At 34.6% G+C, this 17,559-nt stretch overlaps 1 protein-coding gene across 1 annotated transcript; it reads left to right on the forward strand.

The window, feature by feature from the left end:
• The first annotated feature begins 2,696 nt into the window (after positions 1 to 2,696).
• Positions 2,697 to 3,686, forward strand: LOC114300042 (uncharacterized). The gene has a single exon (XM_028244898.2). The coding sequence runs from the start codon at positions 2,697 to 2,699 to the stop codon at positions 3,684 to 3,686; it is 990 nt and encodes a 329-aa protein (XP_028100699.2).
• Positions 3,687 to 17,559: the final 13,873 nt, after the last annotated feature.

A 17,559-nucleotide genomic window follows, 5' to 3' on the forward strand; every position in this document is an offset into this window, starting at 1 on the left:
ATTTTGCCATTTGAATTCAACTACCTAAAAAGTTAAAAGGGTAAAATGGTCATTTTGATTTTACTATAATATTTTATTACATATCTTTTCGTAAAAAGTCAAAAAGTTAACCCAAATATACATTTTTTTTTCTCTACTTTTTTAACCAAAAAGTCAAAAAGTACATTTATATAGCACATCCCAAACAACTACTTAGTATCAATAAAATTCTTATTTTTAGCTGATAAAAAAAAAAAAAAAAAAACTATACAAATAGCAACAACAATAATCAGCAACACTGTTTTTTTTTTTTATGATTAACAATATATATATATTGATTGGGGTTTGTGTATGTGCATGTAGTATTTGGTTTGGGTTTGTTTCTTACTTTGTTTATGTTATTGCTTTGAGTGTGCTTGGTCTTTGTTTTATTGTTATTTATTTGTATCTTTGCATGCAAATTTATCATCAATGCTAGGAAAAAAAAATGTATATATTGGGTTTGCGTATATGTCTATATGTTTCATATTTACATTATCTTATTTGAGTTTCATATTTACATTACCTTTGTAATCTTAAATTTGTCAACTAATTAGGCATGAATAATGCAACCTCTAAGTTCTTATCTTTGTAAACTCTACTCAACGAAGGGATAGACTTGCCTCCATTTCATTTTTATCTCCTTTATTTGGCAATTATACCTGGTTTTAAAAATTTATCTAGATGACATTTATATATTTTTTTACAAGTTGACCCCAAAGAACACCATCATTGCCTTCAAAAAGCTATTGGCCAACTCATTTCAATAACCACCATTCTAGAGTGTTAATGGTAAAGTATCCAAATAATTGTGGTGGTAGAAGCCTCAACCAGTAAGCAGTTTTACTTACCAAAAAAAGGACCTTTAAATAGATAGTAGGATATTGGAGCCCAAAGTATCCTAGCAAATATAAACATGTGTAGAGTAGAAATAGTTTTCTTTGATTTTTTTTTTATTTTGTTAATTACAAGCCATAATTTTCTTTATTTTTAACTATACCACAAGGTGTTTCACAGTGGAAATAGTAATGTTTCAGTTTTAGTTTTTAGTTTTAAGAATTAAAAAAATATTTACCTTATCTGTAAATGGATTATCAACAAAATTGTGCATATTATACTAACCTGATGAATGATAGGACTGACTATGAATTTATGAATGAACCTCTTCACCAAGGGGATCAATTTTTCCCAATCTCTCCTCAAATAGAAACTACCAAGAAACCACGACGAGGAGGCAACTTCACTACAGAAGAAGATAGCATGCTCATATTGGCATGGCTTAACGTTAGCTTAGATCCAGTACAAGGGAATGGACAAAAATCAAAGGCATATTGGCTAAGAGTGTGGGAGTATTTCCACCAGTTCAAAACGTTTTCATCTAATTGTAGTCAAACTTATTTAATGATTCGTTGGTCAGCGATTCAACTTGCCACGAATAAGTTCATTGGGTACTTCGCCTAAATCCAAAGGTTGAATTAAAGTGGAAAGACTGAGAAAGACAAGGTATTAATGCCATTGAGATTTTTATACTTATTATTATTAGAATTGTCTGATCTCATGATAATTAGTGTTCTTTTATCTATTATCCAGATTCATGATGTGAAGAAATTATACAAAGAATTTCACAAATTGTCATTTCCATTTGAACATGGTTGGCATGAGTTAAGAGATCAACCAAAATGGTGAGAGGAATATAGCATGAAGAAACAAATCACAAAAAAAGTGGCAACTCCCAACATTTGTTCTCCTTGTACAGTAGATTCAATCAATTTAGAGGACAAGGATGCCTCACATAATGACAATGTAGACTTGGAAAGACCACCGGGTAGGAAGACTGAAAATGAACGTTTGAATAAAAGAAAGAATACAGTTCGTGGAAATGAAGGAGGGTCGCCTATTTTAATATTATTAGAGGAGTTAAAAGAAGATAGAAAGAAAATCAATGACAAGAAAATAGAAATGTATGAAAGGTCGTATCTCAAAGATTGATAATGAGAAAGTGAGAACGTAAATGGAACAAGAAAAGATTGATAATGAGAAAGAGAAGATGCGAATAGAACAATTAAAGGAGGAAGAGCGAATAATGTCAATAGATACGAGTGCTTTGCCTCCGTTGCAAGCAAAATACATTCATCGCCGCCAAATCGAAATTCTCCAAAAAAAGATTTAGTTGTTGGAACTACCCAAAAAAGATTTAGTTGTTGGGACTATGTTTTTTACTTTATTTATTGTTGGATTTGATTCTCTATTGTAGGCAAAACTATGTTTTTTATGTAGTTTATGTTGGAACTAGTTATTATGTTTAAACTATTTTGGAACTACGTGCTGTTGAATGTTTGAACTAGTAGTAATTTAGTTACTGAGTGAAATTCTTGTTGAATGCTTGCAAAAGTACTCCAGGTCTAAATATAATTGCTTGTTGTATGTTGAATTGATGTGCTACTTATTTACAAGACATTTCTATTAGTTGATGAATTAAATACAAATTATGTAAGTTGCTGGTGTTATGATTTTGGAAGTTGTTTGATATGTTTTATAAATTTGACTTTGCAGAAAATCGAAGTTGTTAGGCAGAAACTTGCAAAGCTTAAGAAGCAAAACACAACCTAATATTTATTTTTAGTAGTTTATCTCTCAGCTTCATTATTCTTTTAATTTCCATGGCTCGCAATAGCGTAATGAAGATGATTATTGATGACTCCGATTCTGATAGTGAATTGGAGATTTTTGCAATAGCTGCTTCAGAAGAAGTGCAACTACATAATGAGAGACAATTGGGATTACGTTGTGGTTTCATTCAAGGTCATGCAGTTATTTATCGTAATCGAATTCAAGACCACAAGAGACTTTATCAAAAGTACTTCTCTGAAACGCCTACATATCCTCCCAATTTATTCAGGAGGAGGTTCCGGATGAGTGGATGTCTCTTTCTTCGTATTTTATCTATGGTGGAAGCATATGATCCTTATTTTGTCCAGAAACAAGATACTCTTGGAGTTCTTGGTCTGTCTTTCCTTCAAAAGATGATAGTTGCTAGGAGGATGCTTGTTTATGGAATAGCGGCAGATTCTGTAAATGATTATGTGAGGATTGGAGAAAACATTGCAATAGAAAGTCTACAAAGGTTTGTTAGGACAGTGGTTACAATTTTTTCAGATGTGTATTTGGGGACGCCAAACAAAGATGACATTGCTAAATTACTAGAGGTGGGAAAAAATCATAGGTTTCCTAGAATGTTGAGGAGCATTGATTGTATGCATTGGAAGTGGAAGAATTGTCCTACTACATGGATAGGTATGTATTGTGGTCACATCCATGAACCAACTATTATTTTAGAAACGGTGACTTTCTATGATCTATGGATATGGCATGCATTTTTTGGATTATCGAGATCTCATAACGACATCAGTGTGCTAGAATGTTCTTCTGTATTTTTTCTCCTTGCTGAAGGGCGTGCTCCCCAAGTTAATTACTCAATCAATGGAAATGATTATACAATGGGATATTATCTCGTTGATGGTATATATCCTCAATGGTCAATATTCGATAAAACAATCACATCTCAGCGAGGCAATAAGCCAACACATTTTGCTAAAACTCAAGAGTCAGCAAGGAAGGATGTCGAACGAGCATTTGGAGTGCTCCAAGCATGTTTTGCAATTGTGTGAGGATTTGCACGTTTTTGGAAAGTAAAAACCCTTAAAGTTATTATGAAGGTATGAATAATATTGCATAACATGATTGTTGAGGATGAGCGAAATGAACAAAATATAGACTATAATTATGATGCAATCGATGAAAGTCTTCCTCCAACAGTGTCACACGAGTGTACACCCAAACTTTATGAATTCATTCAAAATCATCATCGCATCAGAGATAGACAAACTTATTCTAAACTCCAAGAAGACCTAGTTGAGCATTTGTGGCATCTACATATAGATTTGTAATAACTTGAATTAGAAATAGTTTATTTATTTTGAAGTTTATTCCTAACTGTGCTATTTATGATTTTTTTTCTTTATTTTATTCATTGACCTTTGTAAAGTTTTTGATTAGTTAATTTGTGTTCTTTTGGTTCTTAATTTGATAAATTACAATTATTGAAGAACTTCCTTTGTATTTTTTTTTTTAAAATTCTTTATTGTTTTTTTTTATTCTTCCCCTCCCCTCCCCTTCAAGATGGTTCCACAAAATTCATATGTTGGTATATATTCACATATTACAAATTGTATAAAAAATAAAAACAAATATTACTTAAAAATTATTTTTTATAATATTTTTAAAACTAATATTAAAAAATATTATTTTTAAAGCTCAGCAAAACCATGGTTAAAGCCCAGCAGAACCCAACTGCTCTAGTCACTCAAGGAAGCCCACTTCCTGCAGTCAGACTTGGAAGCCTTACAACTAGCTCTTCCAAACCCAAGTCATCCAAATTCAAGTCTCTGGTGCCTCCTCTGATATGATCAGTGGCTCCCAATCAATTGCTTTAATTTATCGAATTTATTATAAATGTATTAAAACTAATCTTAATGTTCATGCTTTACATAAAAGTCCCAAAGATAAAACTTTATTAATCCAAGGTAGTACTAGTGAAACTAATATCGAAGTACCTAAAATGATTGGATGGGATCAAATCACTCTCCCTGATAATTGGATTATAGTTAATGAAAATTATTCTCAGACTCAGAAACACCAATCTGATTATATTAATATTAGTCGAATCCAACAAATCGACGATGGTTCAGTCCCATATAAAGTTCAATCGACCCACTAGTCAATCTTCCCGTCATAGTACTTCTTGTATCCCTGCTAATATTGAAGATGATGAAATATTTAATACACCTTTATTTACTAGACGAGATAGGAAACTCCATCTCAATCACAGTTAAGTTAAAAGGAATCGATAATTCTATTACATCCCAAATCAGTAAACCAGTTTATTCCACACACACACACTTTCATGAAGAAAATGAAACTACATCTCATGATTCACCAACTCAAACCGATTTTGAAGTCATTTCTCCAATTAATCCCCAATTATTGACCCTACGTAAACCTTTCGTTCATGATCTTAATAGACTCCATTAAATCTAAGGCAAATAAGTCAAAACGTCACATATATAGGCAAACCTATGATGAAAGACGATAATCCAAAATTATTAAAAAATGGTATAAATTTATGAATGAAATTAATATTGAAATTAACTTCTTTGATTATTTAGAAAATTATTATAAAAAAGTCAATGTTATTACAAAAATAAAATGGAAAACTTCTCCCAATACTTATGTTTCCTCTAGTCACCCTCCTTTAGAAACTATTCTTATTGAACATAAAGGAGCTGTAATTCATGCTTCTCCATTTAAACTTCCTGCTGATGAATCATCTGAAATCAAAAAAGTAATTGAACAAAATAATTACACAAATCAATTTTTAAAAACAATTGGTAAACAATTAGATAAAATTGAAACCACTTTTTAAGATTACTCCACTAGTCATACTTCCACTAGTAAACCTTTGGATAAACCCCTTATTAATCTTCGTAGCATAAGGAAACGCTTAAGCTTAGTAACTCATGACACACATACTGTTGAAGCCATTGAAAAATTATTCACTAAAATGACTACCGCTTTTACTTCTAATCCAAAAGGAATTACTGTTTTAACACAACAAATACCTGTTAACATCACTAGTCACTCTGACACATCTGATGATGAACTTAACCACTTAGCCCAACAATTCCAGAATCCTCATCTAAATTGAATAACTCATCCCAAAGTTAACCCTACTACCCTTAAAAAAAATTGGTATACTAAACCTACTCCGCCAGATCTCTAATTTGAAGAAACTAATATTAGTAATCAATTTTCTGTTTCAGCCAAAAAATTATATGAATGGAATATTGATGGTCTTAGTGAACATTAGATATTTCAAAAATTAAATAATCTATCTATGGTTGCAAATGGTTACCTTAGTAATTATCCTGACTTTACTCACTCTGAAATAGTTACCTTACTTATCTCTGGTTTTATTGGTATGCTCAAAACTTGGTGGGATAATTATCTCACTTCTAATCAACGAGAATCGATTCAATATGCTATCCAATTAGATAAAAATAATCTTCCCATTTTTTATGAAGATATAGGAACCAGTACACCTGATGGCATTAATACCTTAATTTACACTATAGTCAAACATTTTATTGGAACACCTACTAATATTCATTCTAGGATTCATAATCAACTTAGTAATTTATCTTGCCCTACTTTAAGTGATTTTGATAGTATAAAGATGTTTTTACTTCTCGAGTCATGCTTCGCGACGATTGTACTAAGTCATTTTGGAAAGAAAAATTTATTAATGGATTACTTAGTCTTTTTGCCCATAAAATTAGGGAAGTTCTTTGTCAACCTTCTGGTATTATTGAATATGATAATTTAACTTACGGTGATATAATTAGTACAATTCAAAAGGAAGGCTTAAAAATGTGTATAGATATGAAACTAAGTCAAAAAGTTACTAAAGATAAACACAAAGCTAAGTATGAATTAGGTAATTTTTGTGAACAATATGACTTACCTCCAGTTGCTCCCTCTCGACGTAAACATACTAAGAAAAAGTCTTCACATAAATATTCTGCTAAACATAGGAAGAACTATTCCCCTACCAAGTCCCCTGATAAATTTTATACTAAACCTAAAAAGAAATACCATAAGAAATCAAATACTAAATTTACAAAGTCAAAATCCAATCTAGATGTTACTTGCTATAATTGGGGTAAAAAAGGTTATTACTCTAACAAATGTAAAGTTAAAGAAAAACTTAAAGGTAAACTTAATCAACTCCAAATTACTCAAGAGAATCAACGACAAATATTTGAAATCTTTAACCTTATCAAAACTCCAATTCAATCTCTTCATCATTCTGACTATTCATCTAGTCTTGAAACTTCCTCCAGTACCTTTAGTGATCCTTCTACTTATTACATCCCTACTGATCACACTGAAAATGATATTGTAAAGCCCCTAAAATATGTATTCACTTTAAAGACCCCAATGTTTGAATTATTTTCTTAAAGCCCCTCGGTTACTTGAATTAATTCGAATCTTGACGGTTAGCATTACTATTTTTATTTTTATCGAAACAGGAATTTCCCTAGCCGGAATAAGTTCCCTAACCTAATTTAATTCTACATAAGTTACATGTGTTTAACTCCAAGCCCTCACTCTTTATTTAAATTCAAAACTAACCCCAAACTAGTACTTGTACCTTGTACTTTGAAGTACTATCAATCTTGTAATATATATATACACCTAGAGGAGCGTGCCTAGAACCTAAAATGATTTAAATAATAACCCCATCACACTTCCCCAAGGAGGAGCCAATTTTCAAGAACCACCATCATGATGTTCTAGGAAAATCAAGACCTAGTACCCTAGACCTAGGGTGATGTTTTTAAAACTAGTTTCCTTTCAACTAAGAATCAACCAATTGTTGCATAATCCTATGGTTCAACTCCAAAACCACCCCTATTCCATTAGATTCCAAGCAAAATCCTAACTTTTCCATCCATATCCAACTAAGGGACTTTTAGAACTTTTTGCCTCAAAGGTTTGTCTATAAATACCAACACACCCCCTAGCTTGCAAACACACTCACTCACACACACATTTCGGTTAGAGAGAGGGAGGAGAGCAAGAGAGAGAAGTCTATAGGAGAAGAAGGAGGAAGAAGAGAGCCTTCTTGTGCAAAGCTTAGAAGGTAAGCCACCAACACAACCTTCTCTTTTATTTTTCTTTTTTTCAATACATGTTTCTAAGGGTTCTAAATAATGATTTTCAGATCTATTATTACTAAGTTCTTATGTTAAAAATGAGTATTGATTCCATTTCTCTTGTATTTTTCCCATTTTGGCACAAAACCATCTTCTTTTTGTACCAATCTCTCAACTTTTCAAGGGCACTCTTTCAAACAAATTTTCTGAGTTAAAAATGTGATAGTTAGCATATTTTCTTCATAAAAGAAGTGAAACTTTCCCTTGGTGGAATCCATTTTTCATAAATCTTCTTGTTTTGGGCAAAGTACCCTAGAATTTGTTTTTGCAGCCCACTTCCAGAAATTCTAGAAAAATGTACAAAATTATTCTGGACCTCTATTTTATGTCAAAACGTTCCTTAAGGTGTTAAATTTTAACTAAAATTGGTTTCATCAAAAAACATTAAGTGGTTTGCAAGAAAATCAATTTTTCGTAACGGTCGACGGATCTAGACTGAACCCGGACAGCGCTGGAATATTTTTTAAATAACTTAAAATCTGGAAAGGCAATCCCATTTCCGAAAAATGTTCTAGAAGCTAGATCAAATCCTCTACGAACCATAGGAAGGCCAAGTCCGGTAAAGGATCTAAAATAGTCCTTTCATTTTAATCTTTTTGTGACATTAAATTTGAAATTTTGTTATGCATGGATGTTTTATGCCCTTGTATTCATGAGATTGCTTATTAGCTTATGATCATATCTTGGCATGATATTATATGTGTTGTGGCTATGTTATTTACCTTTCTCATCTTAAGAATGCATGCTTATATGGATATTATTGTCTTGTAAGTTGGACTAACCTTGATTTAAAACATTTAATTCAACGGGAAACCTAATGGGGAGGGTATTGGGTTTTCGAGCACTTGAGTAATGAAAAGATGAGTATATGTGATATATGGATTGTTGGGATGCATTCCCTATTTGAAAGATAAAATTCTTGCGCAAGTGGTTTTCGGAACCCTTGAACGGAGCGGTTGTATTCGGACCCTAGGTGGTTTGGTGTAAGGAGGGATTCGGGCAAGGCCCTATTTTACCATCTCTTTTGAGGCCCTGCGGTTGGCGCTACGCGGTACATAACCGTTGGTAGGCATCCGAGGTTAGTTCTGCAACAAAGCAGCAAAAGAGGGGGCATACCGAATAATCCGCGTTCGATTCTTGTGGTTGGGAGGATGAAATCTCTTTGGGAGATTTCTAGTTTGCTAACATCTAACTTAAACCTTTATTTATTTATTTGAGTATCATGCTTTATTACTTGATGTTATAATTGTGATTGTGTATTGGACTGGGAAAAAGGGGTAGGGTGTGTGCGTGTTTACTGGACATTCAAAGCTCACGGCGTATCATGCCAGGTGACGAAGCGGAACTCATAGCTGGAGACGACGAGCCCGAAACTTTTGAAGACTTTTGGCTATCCTAGAAAAATTAGAAGTTTCTTTTTGGATGTTTTGTAAAGACTCATTTGTAGACTTAAGCGTTCATTTGGAATGTAATGTACTGGAACCATCTTTTGAATTATATACATATTGTGGTTGTTATGTATTTATATTCTATGTTCGAACCTTATCGTTACTTATGAGACCTTGTGTCAATACCTTTTAAGATCTGTCAAAAGGGTAGTGCGCTGCCTAAGAAAGCTGGACTTAGAAGGGAGGCTAGTTTGACTCCTCCGGCGATCTGGGATCTTACTTGGTTATTGACCATAGGACTCATTAGTGACTCTCCCTTGACTGCAACCTATAGTGTAGAATCGGGGCGTCACAGATATTGAATTAGGATATAATGATACTTGCTGTAAAACAGTTAATGTTCTTAGTAAATCCCACCAAGAAGAAGATGCACTTATTGATTTAATCAGTAAATTAGAAAATCTTGCCTTAAAACGCCAATATACGAATAAGTTAAAGTCATTACTTATGAACAAGGATAAAAAACCCAAACAAGATAAACCCATTATTAGTTTAAATAAAACTTTAGATCGCTTTAAAAAAGATACACATAAAGAAGTAACTTTACAAGATTTACAAAATGAAATTAATCACATCAAAATAACTATTAAAGAATTAAAAGATAAAGATAAATCATTAGAAGAAGAAATCGCAATATTAAAAATTAATAAAAGTTTTAAAGATTTTCAAATTAATCAATCCAATAGTGATACTGATGATACTGAATCCAGTCCTCATCTTGATAAAGTTATTTTTGATAACCAATCTACTCAGTCTAACCAGGATCATTATTGCTTAAATATTATCAATCAAATTCATATACAAAAATGGCATTCAAAAATTAAATTAGTTATCAATAATTTTGAGATAGAAATAATAGCTTTAATAGATACTGGTACTGATTTAAATTGTATTCAAGAAGGTTTAATCCCCACCAAATAATATCGCAAATCTATTGAACGATTAAGTTCTGCTAATGAGAGTCAAATACATATTAAATATAAGTTACCCAAAGTTTATATTTGTCAAAATAATGTTTGTTTTAAAACCTCATTTGTTTTGGTCAGAAATTTAACTGATAAAGTCATTTTAGGCACTCCATTTATCTTTTTATTATATTCATTTAATACTACTAACCATGGAATTACAACTCAGGCTTTTGGTCAAATTGTAACATTTAAATTCTTGTCTCCTCTAGAAATCAAAGAATTAAATCAGTTAAAAGAATATTCTATTTACCAATCTATTAACCGATTAGCTAAACAACTTAAATTTCTTAAAGAAGGAATTAATTATAAACGCATTGAAACTTAATTAACTGATCCTATTCTTATTTCCAAGATTAACCAATTTAAAACAAAATTAGAAACTACTGTTTGTTCTACTTTACCTACTGCATTTTGGTATCGAAAAAAACATGTAGTCACATTACCTTATACGAAAAATTTTAATGAAAAACAAATTCCTACTAAATCATGACCCATTCAAATGAGTAACGAATTAGTCGAAATATGTAAAAAAGAAATCAATGAATTACTAAAAAATATTATTATTAGTAAAAGCAAATCACCTTGGTCTTGTCCTGCCTTTTATGTTAATAAAAATGCTGAACTTGAACGTGGAGTTCCACGTCTAGTCATTAATTATAAACCATTAAACAAAGTTTTAGAATGAATTCGTTATCCAATCCCTAATAAAAATGATTTAATTAAAAAACTTAGTCAAGCTGTTATTTTTAGTAAATTTGATCTAAAGAGTGGATTTTGGCAAATCCAAATTCATCATGATGATAGATATAAGACTGCTTTCACTACGCCCTTTTTGGTATCGGAGCCAAGTTTATTGATGATGTTGAGTTATTGTTTAGTTCTTTCTATTTAATTCTTCTCATTTTCGTTTATGTAATTTAATTCCAACCTTCGTATTTCTTGATTTAACTTATCTTAGTCTTCCACTTTGCCACTCACCTTTTATCCCACGTCTAGTGTAAGTCCTTTGGTTAGATAGTTGATAGACAAGTAGGGGTTTCCCAGAAAGGGTATCAGCGAAAACATGGTATGTTAACACATGATAAGTTATAATAGATTTTAAGAAATTTGGATTAATTCTACAGAATTAAAATGAGTCAATTATTCAGAAGTAACTCTTTAGTTAGTTCTAGATCTATAATACTAGCACCTATACCTGATACGGTAATTAATGAAAAAGAACATGAATTTCATGATGTTAAAATCGATTCAAGTTGGAATATCCCAAAAATGCAAATTAAGGAAATCTATAAAACCAGTTTTTTAAAGTCATTTTTTAATATTGATTTACATGTCAAAACTGTTGAAAAAATTTATACCTTAACTAAACTCCAAGAAACTTGTTCTTTACTCAACAAAGAAATAGTCAAAAGACATATATCGAATGGTCATAATTTTATTCATATTGGTTTAATACAAGTTGGCCTAAATCCACTAACACCTGCTAGCCGCAATTCGACTGTCTTACTATGTTTAAGAGATGCTCGATTTATCAAATACCATGATAGTCTAATGGGTATGATGGAATCTGGACTCCATAAAGGTCATGTTCATTTTAATTATTTTCCTGATTTTACTCTGAGTCTTCATGATCCTCACATATTAAAAGCCTTAACTTTAAACATTCAAGGCTCTGATACCAAAAAGGGCGGAAGCAAGGTAATCAAAATTACTTCAAAGAATTAAAACTTAAAATCAAAATAACTTCAAAATAAAACTTACAATGTTAAAAAAGGGTGGAAGCAAGGTAATCAAAATTACTTCAAAGAATTAAAACTTAAATCAAAATAACTTCAAAATAAAACTTACAATGTTTATTGGAAGTAACTTGAAACAGTAGCTTCAAAATACAATGCTCTGATACCAAAAAGGGCAGAAGCAAGGTAATCAAAATTACTTCAAAGAATTAAAACTTAAATCAAAATAACTTCAAAATAAAACTTACAATGTTTTACTGGAAGTAACTTGAAAGAGTAGCTTCAAAATACATAACTTGAAAATAAAATTACAACAATTTAATAGCAGAGTACGTGTAGGAGAGAAATATTGGTTTGCTCTCGGTTCTAACTTTGCCTTGCAAATGACTGGAGTAGCGCATTCATAACCAATGAAGATAACTGTGAGCCTTGTGAAGAAATTTGACTGGAAAAAAGCATGATAAGGCACATGGGTGTTGTCTGCTGCTTTCGGTGATTGACTAAAAGTTGATTGCTGCTTTTGACTGTGTTGGATTGTCTTTGATTGATGAATAATGAATAGTAAATTTGACTTTTTTTCATTATTCACAACTTTCGATGGAGGCGTGTGACTGATGGGGAATCGATAGAGACAAAACAACAGCTTTTCTAAAAAACAGAGTAGTGATTGAAGTTGATTTGTATATATATAGAATCCAATGGCTGACTGATTAAGCATATGGGTCCTGAGCATCTTAAAACTAGAGCCCATGTGGATGGCCTCCAGCAATAATGATCCATATGGGCTCCAGTTTCAAGATGCTCAGGATCCATATGCTTAATCAGTCAGCCATTGCCTACAAATATTATTTTTAAAAATATTATCGCAAATATCACATTGGCAACCATATTAGCATTTGGTGCGTATGTGACATTTTATGAAAAAGACAGTAATATATATAGCATTTTTTGTTTTGAAAATTGGTTAAGTTAGTTTGAATGACTAGCTAAAATAAAGAGTATGGTTAGAACACACAATAACTAGACAAATTAGGTAAAATAAAGAGTGTATTTTTTTGACACTTTAGCTAGTAAAAAATAAAGAGTGTGGTTAGAATTGCTCTTAACCCCAAATCAATAGCAAAAGACAGTGCCTTGACACAGTCCACATTATAAAGACCCTATAATCGCTTCGAAAAAGCACCCATAATAGCCCCATAATTGCTTCATCAAAATTGACTTTGTAAACCCCATCAATAGGAAGCTGCTATTTATGCACCCGATCTGCATCCATTGCCACTGCAACCCTTTTATGCACATCTTGAAAATTATATAGAGTGGAGCTTGCCATACATAGGATGCCCTCAGCTTTTGTTTGGACGTTTGTAAAGACAACTTTGTGTCTAGCCAACTGTACGAGCACGAAATAATCTTCTCGTATAATCCTGTTGATCAAGTTTGCACTCTTCCAAACATCGTCGCTTTACTACTTGAAAATACAAACGTGAGCTAGCCGACGGGGGTATGCCAGAAACCTCTAATGCCTAGGTCATCAAAATAGACAATAGACACATAAGCTCTGTATATTCGAGAGTAAGAACTGTGATACCTATACATAGGTCCTGTTACGAGCTTTTATAGGTTCTGCATGGCACAATCCTAGTAGGACTCTTATTTTCCTAAGCAGAGCCCTCCTAGGAATCACATTCCCCAAGGATGATGCCTATCTTGATAACACCCTACTCGTTGTTGACCCAGTGAGCTTGTCAACCGAGCTAGCATGTCTCTACCGTGCTCTCAACAAAACAATGATGTAGATGGCGCCATGCCGAGCTAAGCTTAGCTCAACCCTTGCTACTGATATGTACCTTGGTTGGCTACAAGACCTCCATTTGGACAGCTAAGTAGAAACCTTAGCGACACAGCCGACTGGATCAATGTCAGCCTGCCCCAAAACCGAGCTACTGAAGCCCCTATTACAGCCCATACCAGGGTCCTTAGCGCGACCCATTTTATCCATATGAATTGCTTTCTCAATTTCCCCTTAATTCCATCTGCGAAACATGAGTGGGATTATTGTCTACCAGCTGCGCTAAGGTAATCAAACTACTCGAAAGTCTGCTCAAAACCACTGCGCTAGAAACTAGCTCAAACAAATCAAGCAAAAATGATCAAGCCAGCCAAGCAAAAATTTACTCGATTTTGGGGAGCTGCGGCCGTCATACAGCCCATCGTCCCATGTTTCTGATGCTATGTCCTTACTGGGACACGTGGCACACGCTGATTATCCCTTTGTACTGTGACAGCCGTCACACACTGCCCAAAAATTCGAAAAGCCCCGCCTTTTTACCTCTATTATAGACACTGTTCATTTATACGAACAGTCCCTACTGTTCATCTTCTTTGCTGCGTAACCTCACACTCAGATCCCAAAATCCTAACTTCCTACGTTCAAGCCTTGGCCTACGTATCTCCCACTTTCATCATCGTTGACGGTGTTCATTCTTCAGATTGGATTCGGATTCTATTCCCAAATCAATAAGTTCTTCATGCTTTTATCTATTTTTGTACACATATATTTCCGTTTTACGCCTGAAAATAGCGTTTGTATACCAAAAATGCATGCTATACACACTAATAACTTACGAAACCTCAAAACTTCATACTTGCCCCCGAAAACATATTAATTGGACTTTTAACCAACCAAGAACAGTTTTTTTGATCCAAAATCATATCACGACCGGACTAAGAATCTGTTTGCAAACTTGGACTTACTGTGGACTATACTAGGACTGCCATGCCCCACAAACCGGGCTTAAATCTTGCCCCTCCCACTAAATCGAGCTGAATTTACCCCAATTTTAGAATCTTGAACTTGTTCTAGAGCTGAACCGTTTCTTAGCCAAACAAAACATAGAACGTGCCCATCATCTGCTGAGCTAGACTAGATCAGTCTTGACTTTTGCTTAGCCTGGTTTATCACTTGGGCATAACCCTTTCTACTTCCACTTTGCAAACTTGACTAGGTTTGCCAGGCACACCTTTGCACTTTGCTTCTGGGCGGCTTTGCTTGATCAAGCCTATCAAAGTCACCTTAGCGCCACGCTAGGGCGCTATGTATACTTTACTTAAGCCACTTCAATTTTGAGCTAAATGGGCAAATATTGATTTTTGGTGAACTCGCCCGGTGCCGTGGCCGAATTCTGAAAAGATTACCACATCCCAGATGACGTCCACCTTTCCCTAGCCGAGCTAGATACCACACCATGGGGCAACCTAGGTTTTGTTCCTTTCACCGTGGTGTCCATCGTGGAGGGTGGACTTCGATTCCCAGTCCAACCTCTAATCTCTGAGTTCCTTAGACAAGCCAGACTGTGCCCCACTCAATTATCCACCAATACCTATAGGATTATAAACAGCATCGTAGAGCTCAACTGCCGTCTCGGCCTCAACCTCAATCTAGCCAAGCTATTCCACCAATATTCGCTCAGTCAGAATGACGACAGTTGGGTTTACTACCTTAGAATAAGGAAGGGCCGAGAGAAATTGTTAAGAAAACACCGGACAAAGACCTAAATCATAACGACTTTCTCTGGGTATTTGGGAATTTTGAAGACCAAGAAGCCTAGATACCGGGCTATAACATAAATTGGAATAGAGGAACTGCTAGTAAGAGTAGTCCAGTTTAATTTTCTCTGCTATATCAACAACCATCGTGCTAACCCTTGTGATTGTGTCCCTTGTGCAGATTTGAACCAGCTTAAATCAAACTACGCCTATGCCAATCAAGCCACGCTACGAGCCACACTACAGTATCGCCATTGAGATTGGACCGAACTACTGAACGTTCAGCCAACCTACTGATACCGTGGTGTAGACACCCTATTTTTGACCGCCTTGAAGACTTGGGCACCACTGATTGGATCATTCAATGGTGCAGGCTATGCTATGCAAGAGTTCGATTTCTTTGGCGATGAGAGAGTTAAATCCTAACTTCATACCCCTTTTGGACTAAAATGATCTTGATCAAAAGATTTTAAACCTTGAAACCCTCTCTTTCAAAATACTTTTGAAACAAAGTTCCTACGATGTTCCGAGGCTCGCATTTTGTTAAATATTGTGCTTTTCGGTAAACCGAGCAAGGACAAAGTGGAAATGAATGAAAGAGAGATGAAATATTTGAAAAATATTTCAAAACACCTTGTTTAGGGGTTTGGATTTGAGGAAAAGAAGAGAAGAGGGAAGAAACCTAGTTGGGGAAGGAATTGGGCATGAATCGTTAAGAGAGAGCCGGGCAGCCCTCGGTAAATCAGGCCTATCCATTTGCACACTTGGATTTCATCTATGAGGCCACCACTGTTGGAAAGAAGACTTCTGGGGCTTCATTTTTCACTCAAGAATCTCCTCAAGCCAAGGCCAGATGAGGGAGATATCGTTGGTTGAATTTGGGCATCAATCCGGCTGGATTGAAACTGATCAGTCTTCACTAAAAGAGGAATATCTCTTAGCACAGTTGGAATTTTGATGTGAGGCTGCCACCATTGGAAATCTTACTTCTGGGGCTTCAATTTTCATACAATAACGACCTGAAAAGGCATCCATATGAAGGAGTTAGGCTTGCTTCAAGTCGGGGACTAGGACTGATTTTTGCTGCAGACCACTAAGGGAGTGTGCCGACCACAAATGGAGCATGCCGACCATACGCCGACCAGAAATGATCCTTGTCGACCAGAAAAAGTGGTCGGTCGACCAGTTTAGGTAGTCGGTCGGCCAGAAATTTCCAGAAAGCCTAGAATCTACAGATATTTTGCTCCAGCTGTCCCAGGCTGTCCTAGATATTTTTGAACTGAGATATTTCGACCAATGCTCATATATTGCTATATATGGAGCCATATCTCATCTTTTTTAAGGGTTGGCAAGTTTGGGGAGCCTTTCTCTCTCTAAAATCCCTCTCTCTCTACAAGATTTTGTGAGCAAAATCTGAGTCTCTCTCCCTAGAAGCCCCTCTCTCTTCTTGTTTTGAGTCTTAAGCTTAGAATCCTCTATACTTTTGTAAAGAGACCCTTAACCAAAATTCACCACCATTGGGCTGAGATTCTTTGGGACTTTGTTTGAGCTCCAAAAGGTGATTTGAGCTCAGATTTGTGCCTGTTTTGCAGCTGTGCATCAAGGGTAAGAACTCTCACTTTTAGCTTATTTTGCATGCTTGCTTGGCCATCTTTTCACACTACTTTGGGGCTGTTTTTGGGGTGGTGTTGAACCAAAAAAACCTCTGTTTTTCTTCTATTTTTTAGTCCTAAAAGTGTTGGTTTGTGCCTTGTTTGGCTAGGGGGTTGTTCTCTATTTTTGTTCCTTGGCTTGTGAGGCCTTTTGTGCAACTTCTCACCACCTTCAAATCCAACTTTTTGGGTCAGAGGTTTTTCAGTGACAAAAATCATGTTTTGAGGTCCCAAATAGGTGGGGGTTGTCCCCCCTCCTCTTCTCTTATTAGCATGTGTTGTTGGCCTATCAAATGAGCATGCATTTCTCCCTTCTTGAGGCTTAGTTTGAGCATGTTTTTGTGACTTTTTTAACA

The sequence above is a fragment of the Camellia sinensis genome, chromosome 7 (genome assembly GCF_055761805.1).
Source record: "Camellia sinensis isolate YWXY chromosome 7, ASM5576180v1, whole genome shotgun sequence".
NCBI lineage: Eukaryota > Viridiplantae > Streptophyta > Magnoliopsida > Ericales > Theaceae > Camellia > Camellia sinensis.